The sequence below is a fragment of the Photinus pyralis genome, unplaced genomic scaffold, assembly GCF_008802855.1.
Source record: "Photinus pyralis isolate 1611_PpyrPB1 unplaced genomic scaffold, Ppyr1.3 Ppyr1.4_LG3a, whole genome shotgun sequence".
In the NCBI taxonomy this organism is placed as follows: domain Eukaryota; kingdom Metazoa; phylum Arthropoda; class Insecta; order Coleoptera; family Lampyridae; genus Photinus; species Photinus pyralis.
In genome coordinates, this window is record NW_022170509.1 from 2,640,741 (window position 1) to 2,655,499 (window position 14,759).

The 14,759-nt window shown below is 36.5% G+C and overlaps 2 protein-coding genes across 6 annotated transcripts in view; both read right to left on the reverse strand.

Moving 5' to 3' along the window:
- Nucleotides 1–747: 747 nt before the first annotated feature.
- Nucleotides 748–4,281, reverse strand: LOC116165259 (solute carrier family 25 member 46-like). The gene is made up of 6 exons (XM_031479543.1): nt 3,983–4,281; nt 3,833–3,936; nt 3,611–3,789; nt 3,500–3,556; nt 1,795–2,209; nt 748–1,121 (listed from the first exon to the last, which is right to left on the reverse strand). The coding sequence occupies exons 1-6, from the start codon at nt 4,143–4,145 to the stop codon at nt 831–833; spliced, it is 1,209 nt and encodes a 402-aa protein (XP_031335403.1). The 5' UTR covers nt 4,146–4,281; the 3' UTR covers nt 748–830.
- A 2,221-nt stretch (nt 4,282–6,502) lies between these two features.
- LOC116165255 (lysine-specific demethylase 6A) overlaps nt 6,503–14,759 on the reverse strand; it is an 84,589-nt gene continuing 76,332 nt past the window's right edge. For 3 of the 5 annotated variants that reach the window (XM_031479532.1, XM_031479531.1, XM_031479530.1), the window contains 9 exons: nt 14,385–14,730; nt 13,300–13,744; nt 13,040–13,253; nt 12,555–12,990; nt 12,357–12,508; nt 12,144–12,306; nt 8,739–9,205; nt 8,563–8,689; nt 6,503–8,513 (listed from right to left, as the gene is read on the reverse strand). In XM_031479532.1, coding sequence (XP_031335392.1) covers nt 8,304–8,513; nt 8,563–8,689; nt 8,739–9,205; nt 12,144–12,306; nt 12,357–12,508; nt 12,555–12,990; nt 13,040–13,253; nt 13,300–13,744; nt 14,385–14,730 — 2,560 coding nt within the window. In that variant the 3' untranslated portion in view covers nt 6,503–8,303. Of the gene's footprint in view, nt 8,514–8,562; nt 8,690–8,738; nt 9,206–11,704; nt 11,750–12,143; nt 12,307–12,356; nt 12,509–12,554; nt 12,991–13,039; nt 13,254–13,299; nt 13,745–14,384; nt 14,731–14,759 lie in introns of those variants that run through there. The other 2 variants (XM_031479533.1, XM_031479534.1) reach the window with 2 other exon arrangements.

The window sequence follows — 14,759 nt, forward strand, 5'->3', positions numbered from 1 at the left end:
AAAAAAGAAACGGAACACTGCAACACACACGACAGCTATGTATGAATCAAATATTAAAAACCCTAAGGTATTAATTCAGGGTTAGGCCACCGTTAATACGTGTAATGATAATTAAGGCTCATGGCAAAGTATAAGAGTTATTAATTCTCTAGTCTCTAGCTAAAGGGTCGTTATAATTAGAATTCTAGTAAGCAATACCATTCCCCAGTTGTTAAGGTTACCACAATAACCAATTTGCACTTCAAGACACCATCCCTCCGTGTAGCAAAATTGTCACCCGGGCGTACCACATATTCCACATTCAAAAATTTATTGGGTTTTGACAAAAAAATGCTGCTCTGTTTTAATTGTTATATTTAATTTTTTTAAGTGTCATACATAGAATTACCAATTATCTTACCTATTAAATAAAAACGCACCAGAAAAAATAAAATGTTAATGCATTTCATCAAATTTAACAAAAGCACGTTTTGCTAAACCAAAGACCAACATATTAAATAAAAAAAGTTTGTAGTCCCAAGTAAAATAAATACAACCTTTATATGCGCATGAAACCGGAACACAAGCCAAGAAATTAGTTTTGTTAATTTAAATGTATGAATATTTTATCTAATTGAATTACTAACATTAGCAAAATGAAATGTTAAGCAATCTGCCACCAGGATAGCAACTCCTAAGGACTTGCCATTATCAACCACCGTCCACAACTTTCGTGCAGTACCGGAACCTATAATCCACCCCCTGGTAAAAATAAAAACTGGTTATTACCTTTTTATTGATCTACCAACTTGAAATAACAAATTATAAAATACAACTGGTATCCTAAACAATTAAGACAAATGATTATCATCGACTAATTCGTTTTGGGCCTTAACAGGCAAACTGGGCAGTCTTCGCCCTCTGTAAATCGCTGTAATTTCAGTCAGTACGAACTTCGTTAACTGAACAACGAATATGTGAGCGGCGTATTGCAATAGTAAGGCTCCAAAGCCTTTGTACAAGCCAAAAACGCCTTCGGTGGAGAGACAACTTTCAAAACAATCCGTTGGACTGTTGTAGTTTGTCAGTATTGGTATTACAGATCTTCCAGAGTCTAAATTATCAATGATCGTTCTGGTACCCTGCAATGGATATTTCAAAAATTGTGTCGGGAAGAATGTTAGGATCTAGACCGCTATGCACAGCTTCAAATTATGATCATTTTTTAAATATTATGACCACAGACTGAACGCCACTTGAGCACAACCTCCAATTTAAGAACTGGCTACAGCACCCAACCTGAACTAGTCAGCTGTGGGATCATTGCAGTGTGCCACTGTGTTGTATAAAAATGATAAATCATCTTCCCCTAGTTTTTCTTCAAATGACCGTTATTGATATTTGCTCCAAAACAAAAGAAACTGCTTTATATACAAATTCTTCAGTACAGGTTTTTGTCATTGAACTCCTCCCTCCAAATTTTTTTTATGTGTTCTGTGTATCCCAAATGGTTTAGAATCACAATTGGACCCGATCGGATTATTGAATTTTTTTAAAACTTATTTTTTCGTTGATGTCATGTGATCATGTAATTTCAAAACTAAGGAATTACTCTTGAGCAAATGATCAACAATTATTCTTTTTAAACAACAAAAAAATTGTGGTATCAATGCCCTAACAAGTAGTCATTTTTAAATTGCAGGTTGTGGTTATTCTTAGATGTTATGATCAAGATTTATTTAAAATACAGGCGTCTGACATTAAATTAGGGGTGGTTGCCATTGCGCATTGTGGACAGACCCAGAATCTTAGTACCTGTAAATATAATCTGTGAAGGATGGTCTCGAACGGATAAAAGATTAAGTCGGATGCCACAGTGGCGGTAATCGAAGCATTCAACTCGATATCGTGCACCAGACCAACGTTTGTTATATCCTTCGGTAGTGCTTTCGACGGGTAACTCTCTTTCACGCGAACTTGTAATAATCGAAAAGTGCCCGCTTTGACGGCAGATGAAAACAAATAACGGATTATACCGAATGTGATTGTCGGCAGTACCAAGACCCAAACTGGTAACATGCGCCCTTTTGAATTACCGCCCAAGTTAAATAGGCGTATCGTGCCTTCCCTAAATACATCCAGCATTCCTGGTTTTTCACTGGCAATGTCACTTTGCACTGTCTCTACGAGTGACGCACAATAGTATGGCATTATTAGTGAAAAAGTTACTCTAAAACAAAAAAGTAAGCACAGCTGTCCAAGTATGATTCTGTATGCAACCGGAGCGCCATGGCAAAACTCAAATATGTTGTTAGGACTGGCTGACCTGTGTTTGGTGCCAAACTTACTGGCGGAATTTGAATATAAATCCCTGCTACTAGTTACTTCACACAATTTTGTAGCTAGCAGGTACATATAGGCGTAAGTCATTGTTTTAGCGGTGCCAAGGCAGACCTAGAGTTGACAGATGTCATATGTATGCTAATCTAATCTATCATCCCATAATTATAAAAAGTGAGTCCCGTTGGAATCTGTGACATAATCTTTTACTTACATAATTACATTAAATGACCAAATCAAAGCACTGGAGAATTTAGACAATTTAACTAAACAAAGACGACACTAAACATTTCTAAACTGATTTGGAGTTTAAAATCTCGAGATTTTGACATAAAGTATCTCAATAAACTTCTCCACACCATAACTACACGGAGAGAAATATATATTCAATTAGGTTTACTAATTAGATATGTATCTGTGCATGATTTAAAGGTACCTTGTTCAATCCATCGTTTAATGGTTAAGGTTGTTTAATAAGCATATATAAATTGTAAGTTAACCTTTTTTAATACAGCGTTTTTGATCACATTTTTTCGTACAGTTATTAAACCAATGCGATAAAAACCATTAGAAAATATATTTATTACTCCCTACTAAGTTTCATTGTCCATATAAGTATCAAAAAATATTATATGAATCATTACATTTTTAATATCAAATAATAAATATTTCCCTCTGTGTATAGCTTGATAATTTTGGAAGTAAATAGTACAGACGGACAGACAGGAAAACCATTGGTTTTCACAAAGATGGAGAAATGCTTCACCCTTTACCTTTGGTATTGAAACCAATACATTCGATAACCAACCAATTATTAATTAACCTAGACCCTCCTAAAGAAAGACCCCTTTGCAGCAGCGATGATTCAGATGTGGTTCCCACTGTTTCCTTGATCTCTTTCACCTGTTGTCAATAAAGGCCACGTAGTAGATTTAGCGTGACTACTTAAATTGTAAAGAAAACACACAGCGGTTGTTTTCACTGTGAAACACCCCAAATTTACATTTTTGAGATACACCTTTTTTGAAAGATGAGTGACAATTAGTATTTTCTCGCTGTATATGCCGTAGTATTCTCTTGAAAGGGGGGAATGAATTATCCATGATATAATCAATACAGATTGCAACAATATAGTGCAGCCACGATGTTCCGATTGCACACAGAACTCTTATTAACTTACCCTTTCAACAATAGATGCTGAAAAAAGGCCTTCACCGACATTCCTCTGTACATTTCTCTGAAATTACAAAACTTTAACTATTAAGAGACATCTACTATCGTTAAGAAATACTTGGGCCAAGGTGTAACTTTTGAAAGTAAATCTTCAACACCAAGCGTCATGCCACGCACTAACAAAGCAGATCCAAGGCCTTTCCATAATGTCGTTAGTCCTTGATGTCTGTGCAAATGACAGAGAACAGGTACCAAAGTAATCGGTAGCACATGGTATTGCTTAGACTTATTGTGTACCTAAAACCACAGTTAAAATAAGCTCTCATTGCTTGGTTCCTACCTGACACTGTCGGCGTAACACGACAAAAGGGTGACTAAGTAAATTTTCGGCTATTAAACTAACGAGACTAACACTAGTTCCAATAAATTTCTTAAAAGTTGCCTCTGAAAGTAGACAAGATCATTCACCGATCGAAAACTAGAAAGCTACCTTTGTCAGGATCAACGAAGTTGGATACAGGATTGGGATGCTCAAAGTCGATCTCGTCGCCTTCCCCATTTGAGAAATCATTCAAACGGGGCTCATTTATGTCGTACAATACACCCACTTCGTTCGGATACCTCTTCAACCTATGCCTGTCTATTCCAATCATTTTTTACAGGGAGGCTTCTTCAGATAGTGTGCTCCTTTAATAGTTGTCAATTACCTTATAATAACAAATAGTGTTCCATTGTTAAATAATTTACTCCGGAAATATTGAGGTTATAAAATTCCAGTTGACATTTGAAAGCAATACCAACCTTAGAATATTAACATGTTTAAATTAGATGCATTCAACTAACTTGTTTCTACACTATAATATATCTCACATGATTTTTTATATATGTTATATGATATTTACTACCAACATATTTTTCGTAAGAGTTTTAATGTTTTACTTTACACTTGACAGGTTTTTCATATGACTTTAATACAAGAAGTTACGAAACCTATATAACTTCTCTAAATTAAAATGTTCCAAGTTGCAAGATTGGGCTGCTAGTTCAAAAGTTACAGCCCTTTGAATTTTCTTTGGAAATTGGTTTCTAGCCTATAACTTTTGATTGAGAAGTCTGATCGAAAAAGTACGAATTGTTTTGGATTCTACGCACCAAAATTAATAAGAAAAGTGTTTTCCCGAGAAATTTTGGTGCAGTCGATTTTTGGTAAAAAAGGAAGGTTATACACTGCCTTTTTTTGAGGCCCGAATCCATAATTTCAAACAGTTCCAAGATTGGGCTACTAGTTCAAAAGTTACAGCCCTTTGAATTTTCTTTCGAAATTGGTTTCTAGTCTATAACTTTTGATTGAGAAGTCTGATCGAAAGAGTACGAATTGTTTTGGATTCTACGCACCAAAATTAATAAGAAAAAGTGTTTTCCCGAGAAATTTTGGTGCAGTCGATTTTTTGTAGAAAAGGAAGGTGATACACTGCCTTTTTTTGAGGCCCGAATCCATAATTTCAAACAGTTCCAAGATTGGGCTACTAGTTCAAAAGTTACAGCAAGGGAATGCAATCCCGCAGCAAAATCTCAATCCCGGTATTTGCGGGATCGTTAGATGTTAATCCCACGGGAACCCGGTATTTGCGGGATCCCGCAAAATTTTAAATAAATTGGCAAATAAGCAACTTTGTGCGGTTAACTTCTGTATTAAAATAAATCGCTAATTATCACAATAAGTATTCAACAAAAAAGTACCTTCAGGCTAACTTAGAACTCAAAAAATCACCTGTAAAGCACAAATAGGTGAACTTCTAAAGTGCCTCAAAAATCATAGTACATTTTTAACGAAAAAAGTTTAACAATTATTTTAAAAATAATTTCTCCGTTATGCGTCTCATTAACAAAGCAAACAGAGTTGTCCCCTTGGTCGACATTAAGGATGAGTGTACCCTTATTTGAAAGATTACCCCAAACATTTGAAGGGTTAATTACCAATCAAGACACTATTTGACAATGTGTGTCTGAAAACACCACTACAACCAGACAACCAAATACCAATATACTCGTAAATATTTATTGCTCGATTTATTGTTTATGTAATTTATACTAATATACCTATAATCATTGATTATACACACCTATAATCAATGATATAATCAAAAGTTTACTGGTTTACTCAAGTATTTTTCAGATAAGTACAACAGCAAAATGCGAAAAGTAACCAGAAAAGGGCGGGATCACTTGGATATTTAAAATAAGTCATGTCATTTGTCATGCAGAAATAGAAACATCCCTATTCCACGATTTACGTATTATTTCCATATTATTTCCTTATGATTTGTCTTATGACAGCCATAATACCAAAAATAGTATACTGTAAACACAAATCTAAATGCTTGTTACTATCATATGACAAATCACATGAGAAGTATGATAGTGTAAAGGTACCTTTAGGCAAACATACGCCGGCATATAGGCAACACATTATGCGTTGCTTCGTTGCTACATTGTAATGGATGCAATCGACTGTAATCAATTACGATTGTAATCGATTACTTCCTAGCTCTGATTCCGGGACTTCTAAGCTTGGTGATATAAGGGAGGTATGTGGACCCGAGCACACGCCCCCTCTTGTTTCCATCCCTTCCCACTGTCAGCATTACTGCCATCAGGTCTTTGAAACAGAATTCCTATAGTAGTAGTAAAGATGCACGATTGCTGTTGGCCGAGTGATGACCCTTTGTATGTTCAAGGTTCTTGTACCAGGACGCCATCAATATGTTGGCTCATGTATGTACAGGGGATGGCAGATGAATTGGTGCTACTTTTACCATTAATAAAATAGTAATACGGGGCTTACCTACTGAAGTGCAATGGTTGTGGTTTCCCTGAAGGCTTCTCAACTTCAGTTGCATCCTCGGCCTTCATGATTGTTACCTCCTCGCCCTCCACCTGTCTTGCAGAGGAGTTTGAACGTCACAAAAAATAGGATAGTTCCAATATTTTTCAAATTTGTTTATTCAAAATTTCCATTTAGTATTTAATAGTTATAAATTACGACTATTTTGATAAACTCTTATATGGTTCTATATCAGACTTCAAAATATAAATTGAAAAGAAAATTTGATAAAAGTTGAGAATATTTTCATTTCTTATAAGTTATATTTATGTACATTTAACTCACAGTAGGTGAATAATCGCAAAAAATATTTTTGTAGCTCAAGACAGTTACTGAAGGCACTGTACAAACTCATGCTGTCTGTGCAAACAACAGTTTATATTTCGAAGTTAACGCTGTATCACAAAGTGGCAGTGACTGAAAAGTACATTTAAACTTTGCTATCGTTTCACATTATACTAGACACTCATATGACATTCAAACATTATAAAATAAATAACACGTGTTAACTTACAATTTAAAATCTTAACCTTTAAGACAAGTACATTAAATTAATAATTACAAATTCGGGGCAATGATTTGACATTTTTCAATCAATATACATTTAAAGGTCCCGCATCCATCAAACCGGCACTTAACTATGTTACATTACAGAAGGTCATTTACAACTATTGAGATCAAAATACATATTACTTTTAATTTCGCGCCAGTATTTCAAAAATTAACTCCCAAGCACTCTCGACGATTGTTCAATTTACAAAAGGAAAATTCGCTTACACACACTTTAACTATTTTTTTACAAGATCGAAATTTAAACTGATCAAAATATGGCACGCTTACGTTAACTAGAATTCAAATTATTTAAATAGAAACTAAATATTCCACAGTCACCACTAAATCGCAATTTAAATTTCGTATTACCTAAACGTAAACAATACTAAATTAACTTACAAGATGACAGTTGTGTAACAGTTTTGCTGTTAAGATAAACAGGCCGTGGCGCACATTGTGGTTATCAATTATAAAATTACAGGGTGCTCAATCGGTACTTTTTTAAAATATGAAACAAGTACGAAAAAAACTGTGTTTTTGATGTACAACAAACTTTCAAATTTTCTGTCCTTTGATATTGGAAGACAATTTCATTTTGTTAAAATAAGACAGTAACACAATAGAATAAAAAAAAAAGTTGGAAATAAAAGAAATTGCTCACACTTACAACTTCACTCATACGAAAATCCACTTCGCTTATGCATGCAGAGTACACCTTTGAAGTAGAACTAGACACCAAACCTTCAGACTAAAATTAAACGAAACTTTGGGCAGTATTTATGCTTTAGCATATTTTAAAAAATTGCTCTATAGAATGTCACCATGTATGGTAGTGAAAGTGTGAAGCAATTTGTTGTTACGATTCGATCCACAACTTAAACAAGTCAATAAACAATGGTACCAAATTAATTCAAAAGTTGGAGAGAAAAATATTCATTTCAGAAACCAAAAATATGGTCATGGCAGCTACAGATTGTATGAAATCTAGTGCTTATTAAAAGTAAAAAGGCATAATATGTATATTTTACTGCTGTAGTACTCATCAACCAAATTAAACCAAAAAAATTGCACATGCGCCCTATAGGCCTGTTTAAAATAACTCTTAACTGGCACTGCTCAAGTAGAGTTATCTTCGCTAGCAATGAACACATTTTACTTCCGCTCTATAATCATTTGGTTAAAAAAAATTTTTAAATTGTAATGGAAAACATCCAATACGGAACACATTTTACAGAAATATTCAACACACAGCCTTTTATTCTACTAAATTATATTTACAAACCTATACAAGATTAGAACGTATCTACCGAACTCTGTGTTCTGAATTGTACCTTTGTTACAACTGGCAGTGGTAGCTGAGCAACATAGAATCTTCCTACGACATTAAGCGGAAGGATTCGTTTATGGAACTTACCACAGGATGCAACACAAAACTGTCGTATACATCCATAAGTTCCTCCATCCTGTACTCCTCGAGACAAACGAAGCCTTCCAAATTAGACGACTGCTTCCTTGCGCAGTCAAGGCAGTGAACAACGTGGCGCTTCTCTTGCTCACGTATGAACAATATGTTGAACACCTCAATCTGAAATAAACGTATAAGCTAACGCTTACATAGATGCGAAAACACCTACTTCACACTGCCCACAGTAATGGGACGCTTCATTTTTACCTCGTCCGTGAAACTTTACATCTACACCCTTATGCTTCACAAACTCCAAGATCATGGAACACTGTCGTAATGTTCTCAACAAGCACTTCCTGTAACAGAGAAAGTATTAAGGACAATTCCAAAATGGACCAAACTCACTTAATTGACGCAAACAACCTCGGATCGGACACTTTAATATTTCTAGCTAAATTCCACGACAAATGCAGCATGGGAACTATCGACTTGTAACTCTGAAGCTTATTCCACTCGTACCGCTCGATCGCCAACTGATACTGCCTGGCGGTTAACGGACCGACGTTCCACGCTATATTATTACACCATCCCACCGCCTGCACCCAGTGAACGCAGCCAGCATTAACCCAGACGAGATCGCCGGGTCTCTGTAGGAATCTATACACTGGTATGTTCGACTTGTAGAGGTCGTCGAGAACGGGCCACCAGGATCCGTGAAGGTAGTTTATTTGGTTTTTCTCGCATAAGGCACATACGGCACCCCAATACGCGTCAGGTACAGCAAACCATTCACAATCTCCTGGTCCGATGTTAATGTTAATCGAACAGAAGTTATTGTTCTCTTGATGACCGGGCGTTCGACTGCCAGGCACCTGTAAACATGGCGATTGAGATTAGTTGTCATAGGAAAAAAAGTGACGGGGATCATATGGGTTTACAAAAATTGCTTCACTCAAGTCACAGTACACAACTAACTTAAGGGCAATGGTATCAACTACTGCTACCGAAAATACTGAAGCAAACCCAGGTGTTACAGTTACAGTTAAGAAAGGGAGAACAGAGGGACAAATTGAAGTAGTCGAAAAATACGAGGAAATGGAAGTGGACGAGTAGCCTATATAAAACCTTGAACCAGAACCATCAAACTATACTTGCTACTGGCCCAGGTGGCCACTGTAGTTATATAAAAACTAGGTCAAAAGCCCAGTGTCTAATTCTAAGAGCCAATGGCAGGCAACCCGAATGTAAATTATAAAATCTTAAATTTGCTCAGCGAGTCTCTTATACCTACCACCCACGAAATTATTATCGCCATAGCCTTACAATTTATATGCTTCTATAGCTATCAAGAATTTTTAACTTTTGATTTTACCTGTGATACTTCTAAACATTTGTTTAGATAAGTGACTGTGATATTTTTGACGATATGTAACTTGTAAGTACTCCATGTATATTAGCCTGAATATATATTATTATTATTATTATTATTATGCTCATCCTAATAAAGTGGATTGTATAAACATGTTACATGTACAATTATTTTTGTAAATTCTTTTGTTTTATATTTATGTTAAATTGTTGCTTCTAGAAACTTAATTAATTTTTCTTTGTCTTGTATTATTCCCTCATCTTTCAGCAACAGCTCTCTTAGTAGTTGGTTCAGAGAACGTATTTCCATTTTGTGTTTGCAGTACTTCAGCAGCATACGTGTTTCATTTATTTTCATGCAAAATGTATAGCTTCTGTCTGGAACCCCAATCATCGAAATTAATGAAATTTTCATACCTGGTGCATCCAAGTCCTCGCCGGGCTTGCTTAGCGAGACTTAGCAAGAGATTCACTGGGTTAAAATTTCAGATTTTATAATTTACACTCAGGTTGCCTGCCAATAGGTCATTTAGAATACAATCTGACTGAAACTAAGCTTCCATACAATCATCCCAGTTCACCACCCACCAAAGGATACACGAGTAGTGGATCATTGTGTGGTAAAAAGTAGCAAACCATAATAATGATGTACAGGGTGGCCAACTAAGAATGCGAGGTACTGTATCTGAGAATCTATCCATCTTAGAGACTTGCGGTAAAAAAATTTATTACTAAAACGGCCACGAGCAAAACCTGGAAAATATTTTTAAGTTTCTGAAATGACCACTAGGGGGCGTAACTGCAATCTGGATTATAAAAAAGTGGTATTTCTGTGAATTCAGCTATATTAACCTAACAAAAAAATGTCCGGTCTTTGAAGTTGACGATAATCTGAACAGTTTTTTTTGACAATTTTTCCTGTATCTCTAAAAATGAAGTGGTGGGGGGTATTCAAAGGTTTCCGTAAAGAACACCCTTTATCTTCGAAACGGCTGAGCCGATTTAAACAAACTCAGGTTAGTTCAAAAGAGCTATTCTTCAGCTACAAATATTATACTATTTGAAGTTTTGTTAGTTTCACATATCACCGCTTGAGGGCTTTTTTCGACATTCTGACAGAAATGGTTAATTTTCTCAAAAAAATTAAATGCATTGGTTCGATTTTTTTTTTCATGAAAAAGTAGCTAAATGATGCCTAAACAAGTTCGCGAAAACAGCATCTCGATATCTTGAGATATATATATATTTTTATATCGTGAGGGCCAGCATTTGGAGCATTTACGGCGGCATTAAAAGCTTCCTTTTTTAAATCGATCCACCTTAGGGCACAAATTATATAATAAAAATAATTCCGGAAAAATTAGCTTAAAAAAATAAAATTTTGAGGGTATAAAATTTTCTTTGGCCTAAATTTTAGGTTAGGAACAAGATATCGAGATGCGGTTTTCGCGAGCTTGTTTAGGCATCATTTAGCTACTTTTTCATGAAAAAAAAATCAAACCAACGCATTTAATTTTTTTGAGAAAATTAACCATTTCTGTCGGAATGTCGAAAAAAGCCCTCAAGCGGTGATATGTGACACTAACAAAACTTCAAATAGTATAATATTTGTAGCTGAAGGATAGCTCTTTTGAACTAACCCGAGTTTGTTTAAATCGGCTCAGTCGTTTCGAAGATACAGGGTGTTCTTTACGGAAACCTTTGAATACCCCCCACCACTTCATTTTTAGAGATACAGGAAAAATTGTCAAACAAAAAAGGTTCAGATTATCGTCAACTTCAAAGACCGGACATTTTTTTGTTAGGTTAATATAGCGGAATTCACAGAAAAATCACTTTTTTAGATTCCAGATTGCAGTTACGCCCCCTAGCGGTCATTTCAGAAACTTACAAATATTTTCCAGGCTTTTCTCGTGGCCGTTTTAGTAATAAATTTTTTTACTGTAAGCCTCTACGATGGACAGGTTCCCAGATACAGTACCTCGCATTCTTATTTGGCCACCCTGTATTGCAAATGCTTACCACATCATACAAAGAGGAACCAGTAACTATAAGTAAGTCACCATTAGTACCTAATATTTAAAAAAATATATTGTTCAACCCTCATTGGTCGAACTAAAAGAAGAAAGGACAGGAGCGAAGCAATGACACTGGCTGCGTAGGTATTAAGGGACATTTTAAAATTATCCTTTAACAGCAATTTCAAAGTAGGTGTGCATATAGTGAGAGGAAGTGTACGTCTGTGTTGTGGCGTCTTTGGGCCAACGTGAAAAATTGATAGAAAGATAATGTGAAGAGTAAGAACGACCCCTCTCGTACTGCGTATTTATTTTTTATATTCCGACCTTAGTGATGAGCGCCGAGTCATCTTGCATTCACCTACATAACCCAATTACTAAGCAGCTAGTCAGAGCTTGTAGCATAGCGCCCTTCTGCACCTACCTTCATGTAAAGCTGAACAGTGTTCATTCCTAAAATGACATGGCCAACATGTGACAACATATTTCCAGCGGACACCACTCTCGCAAAGGCAGGCAGTTTCATAAGTTCTTGGAGTTGAGGTTTCCATTTACGTTCATCCGATAAATCAACATTAGTTCCAAATCTAAAACAATACATTAGAGGGCCACTTTGCGCAAATAAATTGAAATATACTTGAGCATTTTAGGAGGATTATAATTTTTGATAACGCCGGATTGCGGTAAGGTGGAATTATTCTTGTTTTTCCTTCGCGAAAAATTATTGGAGTCTTTGGAATCGGAATCTGAAAGATTATAGGCGGAACCGAGAGATTTATCACGCTCCTCCTGTAAGAAAGTTGACTATTAACACATTTAAAAATGGCGTGCGTACCTTTAGACTTTCTTTAAAACTGGAAGCTTGGTATTGGGCGTACCTCGCTATCGTTGTATGCGACCGATGCGATATGCACGCCCAAACCTTACGTCCCAACTGTGGATCCCAATTTTCATCCGATGGTTGTTGAATTTGTGTTCTGACCTCGACTGTGTGATCAGGATTCGCCTCCACCAGCGTTTTCGTAGAGAACAAGCCTAGATCTAATTTTAAGGCCGAAGCTAAACCGCGAATGACTGCGATGGGATGCTTCAAGCAAAATTCCTGAAGCTGTGGACTAAACGCGTGCTTTTTATTATCGAGGTAAACAGAGGGTGTGGGCGGCAGTAGTTGTTGGTGGTTTAATTTGTGAGAGGGTGGGTCGGGCGGTGCAGGAGGCGGAGCACAATCGGCTATTAGTGAATTGCTAATTTCACCTTTAACACCTTCGCCTCTGTAAAATTGAACATTTTCACATGTAATTAAAACGCGCCACAACCTACTTGCACATCTCTAGAATCGATTTAGAATTCATTTCAATGGAGTATTCAGAATCAGAGCGTTTTTCATATGAGCCGATCGGATCCAAGTCCCACGGGGGTTCGGATTTTATCGTTAAAATACCGTCCTGCAGTGGAGGTTTCATTTTCAATTTGTATTTTTCAATTTCCATGCTTGTATTTGACGGAGAAAATGGACCACACGATAAATTGTTGCCTGCGTGCGAATAATTAATCAAAAGCATTTGGGCAGTCCACAGTACCTGACACGTCCTCTTCTTTTACTTGATCTATGTCGTCTGACACAAACTGTTTTAAAAGGTTTTCCGCAAACGTAGTTGTCAAATCTTTTTCAGATAGCAAGTGTTGCAACTCCTCTTCGCTAACGTCTAGGTCCGCGGAATTATTATTGGGGAGACCCAAGTCCTTTGTACAATTCGGAACGGGAGCCATCAAAGCGGGTTGTACGAGTTTTTCCACTTTGATAAAACTCGAAGGTTGAGTGGGCGAAAAGCTTTTGATCGCGTCTAGAGAAGACGGCCTGTTAGGAGGTATGACTTGTGGTGAATACTGATGAGGCGTACTATTGTACGACACTATGTTCGAAAGCTGTCGAGGCGAGGCAGTTGTTGGTTGTCTTTGGCTTAACATCTGTTGCTGGTGTTGCTGCATAAGCCTGTATTGATGTTGGAATTGTTGCATAAGCGTCTGTGAAAAGAAAAATGTTTTTATCAAATATTAAGCTCAATTTACATTATACTTTTTTCGTCTAGAAACCTTGACTAGAACTTGTGCTAGATTCGACACTATACTAGAAATTTAAATTTACCGCTTTTTGATGCATTGACTTTTTGTGTTTCAATGGCAGTGCTGCCAATTTCGGAAAACAAATCTCAATATTGTACATTTTGAGGTTAATTTAAATTGCTAGGAAACAAACATGAATAACAAGCAAAAGAAACTCATTTTTGCTATGTACATGTACCTAATTCAAGAGACTTATATTTGAGGTTATGTTCAAGAGTATAAAAATAAAGTTGTTGGTAGCACGGAATTTGTTCTAATTTGGTGCTAGTGCGCAAGTCACAAGTATGAAAGTTGGATGGAAAATGGGTCTGGACCTAGTTTCAGATCTAGTTTCTAGATTAGAAACTTGGACGGAATTTTCTGATTTACATTGTCAAAATTTTAACAAGTTCATCTAGTACAAGTTCTAGTCAAAGTTTCTAGACGAAAAAAGTATAATGTAAATTGAGGACATCCCACTATGTAATATGAAGATACCAGAAAAATTTAATGATAAATTGAGAGAAAACCTTGGTCAACAGTTTAAAACGAGTCAACTTACCTGTTGCGCAGGCGTCAAGGTGGATATATTTTGCTGAAAGAAATTCAATAACTGAAGTTGTTGCTGTGTTAAATAAAAGGAAGGTTGTTGCTGCGGCGGCTGAGGTGTAGCTGGCAGCTTTTGTTCGCCATTCTCACTTTTAAATCGTTTATTCGGTGGCCCGGGTGATGGATACGGAGGTGGGGGGCCCTGAGGTCCGTTTTGCGTGAAAGAGGTTTTCAGGTAGGTTTGCGTAATCGGCCGAGGCTGCTGCGTTCCGCTTTGCTGTTGCTGTTGTTGGCGAGAGGACATTTCTGCTGATATCGGTAGATTCCAGGCCTCTTCAATGGAGAGTAACTGCTTTCTTCTAAAATGACGACGATGGAATTATAAATA

Bases quoted from the DNA above. Each gene is read 5' to 3' on its own strand.
- LOC116165259 (XM_031479543.1), bottom strand. From the start codon at position 4,145: ATGATTGGAATAGACAGGCATAGGTTGAAGAGGTATCCGAACGAAGTG. The intron at 3,937-3,982 runs GTAGCTTTCTAG...GTCTACTTTCAG, and splicing joins CTTCGTTGATCCTGACAAAG to AGGCAACTTTTAAGAAATTT. The intron at 1,122-1,794 runs GTACTAAGATTC...TATCCATTGCAG, and splicing joins TTCACAGATTATATTTACAG to GGTACCAGAACGATCATTGA.